The sequence below is a fragment of the Aedes aegypti genome, chromosome 3 (assembly GCF_002204515.2).
Source record: "Aedes aegypti strain LVP_AGWG chromosome 3, AaegL5.0 Primary Assembly, whole genome shotgun sequence".
Classification (NCBI taxonomy): domain Eukaryota; kingdom Metazoa; phylum Arthropoda; class Insecta; order Diptera; family Culicidae; genus Aedes; species Aedes aegypti.
In genome coordinates, this window is record NC_035109.1 from 103,055,980 (window position 1) to 103,058,999 (window position 3,020).

General features: G+C 37.6%; 1 protein-coding gene across 2 annotated transcripts; it reads left to right on the top strand.

Annotated features, from left to right (window-relative positions):
* The first annotated feature begins 230 nt into the window (after positions 1-230).
* LOC110677944 lies at positions 231-2,398 on the top strand. 2 transcript variants are annotated; one of them, XM_021850002.1, is made up of 4 exons: positions 231-456; positions 514-1,473; positions 1,702-2,113; positions 2,172-2,398. In XM_021850002.1, exons 2-4 carry the CDS (start codon positions 1,298-1,300, stop codon positions 2,343-2,345), a joined length of 762 nt encoding a protein of 253 aa, XP_021705694.1. In that variant the 5' UTR covers positions 231-456; positions 514-1,297; the 3' UTR covers positions 2,346-2,398. The 2 variants fall into 2 exon arrangements, with proteins under 2 accessions (XP_021705694.1, XP_021705693.1); XM_021850001.1 differs by having other exon boundaries at positions 1,702-2,398.
* The last annotated feature ends 622 nt before the right edge of the window (positions 2,399-3,020 follow it).

A 3,020-nucleotide genomic window follows, 5' to 3' on the forward strand; every position in this document is an offset into this window, starting at 1 on the left:
CCAACCACGTGTCGAGTTGGTGTGAAATCCGCCTGGTATAATTTATAATTCAACACATTGAATTATTCGTAAGACGCGCGATTTTCATAATTGTGGCGTTTTATTCATTTAATGTTTAAATCCATGGAAAATTCCATAGAGAAAAGAGAAGTGTGTGCTACAAATTATAAGTATCTCCGTTTGAATAGAAAAAAAAACCTGTTTCAATTGAAGTGTATAGCCACATGGAAGAAGACGTTTGCCGCTATTGTTAATCAACGTTAAAATAATTACTATCAATTAATGCTAACATTGCTGATTTATCCTGAAGCCTTAATCTATCATATTTACATGCTAGAAAAAGAGATAACTGTATGGTAGATTTCATCAGTATGAATCAAGTTATGAAGTACAATGAACAGGAAGTTATATCTGTTGCGTTGTGGGCTACTTACGACAAAATTTTCAACGATATCTGTACGAAATGTAGAATCATAATCTTTATTATGTAACTTAATTGCATTCCTTTTATAGTGCTTCGCAGCATAGTTGACACTTACACAGTTTGTGTGATACTTGGAACATTTTCCCACAATTTAACACGTATTAGAGCCTTTTCTAATGTACCGTATATGCTAATTCAGCTGAGTGGCATCGACCGTTTGAATGCAACCACCAGCTCGAGATTGTTGTCGGGCATCGAATCCGGTTGTTCTAGTTTTTTGGTGCATCATCATGCGGTTTTGGATTTCTTGGATATTTTCATGGAAGCTCATGACAGGGCTGCTTACAGGAATCCTAACAAATATGTCCTATTGTTGATGGAAGATCCTGTTCCGGATAACTTGCTTGAGTCCATACGAGGACATGTCAGCATGCGAGAAATAATAAATTTGATCCTATTTGAGCCTACTCATGACCGATCTTCAGTAGAACTGTTGACACATCGTTTTGTAAATGCGGAACAAGACTTCGAATGGTACCGGGTCGATCGATATGACATTCAAAACCATTCGTTCGAATCTGAAAATCAGCTGTTTCCTGACAAGACGGACGATTTGCGTGGGAAGCCCATTCGCGTGGCGACCTTCAACGTAAATCCACATATATTCTTGATAGAAGCTGAAAATGCAAGTCCGATTATTAGATCAGGTAATCAGACTTATTCATTAAATGGGCCGAACGGATTTTTGTTGGTGGAATTTTGCAAAAGACGCAACTGTTCGATCGAGTTGGTTGTAGGTAGGTGTCAGACTAAATTTTCAATCGTTATTAATGCGATTAGAATTCGGTTATTACTAATACAGATTCGGTAAATATGTGGGGTGAAATTTATCCAAATAGAACCGGAAACGGAATAGTAGGAAGTGTGGCGGAACGACGTGCTGATGTCGGCATCGGAGCAATCAGTAGCTGGTATCATTGTTACGAGTATTTGTCATTCTCCTTTGCTTTTGAGCGAGGAGGCGTTACTTGTCTTGTTCCAAAACCAAGGTAAGCTACTTCATGGTCTACACCCTGCAGAATTGAAATAGCACCATCCTGTTTTTTCACTGCTACATGGAAACTATTTGGAAAATTATTTTCACGTCCCTTGTAAAATTGTAATTCAGTTCTGTTCTATTACTTTGGCCATATGCTTTATAGTTAGTGAACGTATCGAAGCATAAGACTGCAATTGGTGAAGTAAAGAAGTGAAGAACTTTCCGCTTTTTTTCCCAGTGAACTTCCGCGTTGGAAACAAATAGCCATGACATTCACCACTTCTTCATATGGAGCCATGTTCGTGACCTTCTGCTTCGTAGTGGCTATGTACATGTTGATAGCAAGATTTTCTGTGAAAAGCTCGTTTGAAAGGACTATCGCGTGGAATGCCCTAAATGTATTGGCCATACAACTTCTGCAGAATAGTAGCATCGTTCGAAATCGCTCTGTATCGGAAGTGTTGATATCCGTGGCAATTTTATCGTTAAGTTTGAATTTGGCTTCAATTTATTCTGGAAAGTATGCAAGTCTGCGAACAATCCCTATGCATAAGCCAGCAATTGACTCCAAGGAAGACTTGGCTAAGAGTGGAATGCATTGGCTGCAAGTACACGAAGCTTGGTCTTATGATTTTCGTCTATCTGAGAACGTAAGCTATGATCGAAACACTCATACCCAATGCGTGTTACACATCCTTATTTTTTCAGCCAACGGAGGTAAATCTTCGTTCCACTTTTCAAGTATACCCGGTTCAAAAACTTCACCAAATGGCCAACGAAGGAAACTCAGCGTTTGCCTTGGCACGACTTCACAACGGTCACCTGATGCTGGGCGATTGGATCAACGCGGATAACATTCACAAGTACCGTAAAACGGGGTAACTTTGATAATGCGGGTAACTTTGATAGTGCGAGACCCACAACATATTAAATGAAATAACGAAGTTTCTGTTAATCAGTTAAGCAAAACAAATGCAAAAGTAAAGAGTATTAGTATGACACTTCATGTCAAAGCTATTTTCATTGGAATCAAGTGCATTTGAGGCTTTTTATACAAATATTAAAAATTGACACAATTTTAGCATTTTCGAAACGCTTACAAACAATCTGTTCTACGATCACTATTTGATGTACTTTTGAATAGTTGGCCACTTATCTTTGACAGCCTAGTTATCATAGAACTTGAATACGGTCTCAAATCTCTTAGCGAATAGCATTTTCACAAACTGGGACCATTTTTGTAATCTAAGTCAGAAATTTCCATATAACGTTAAACGCCTAGAGGTATGCAATGCCCTACAAATGTTCGTTATTCAATCAATTTTGTTCGATTCATACTCCATTATCAAAGTTACCCCAAAACAGAAAACCAACTTTCGATTACATGAAAAATTATAGATCCATTAATAATAAATCTTTTGGAAATCTATCGACTGCAATCGATAGCTAGGATGCCAGTACTTGTTTTAAAATTATAAATTATTATTCTTTGAAACATCATGCATAAATATTCATGTTTTCTTCGAAAAAACTATCAAAGTTACCCCGTTTTACGGT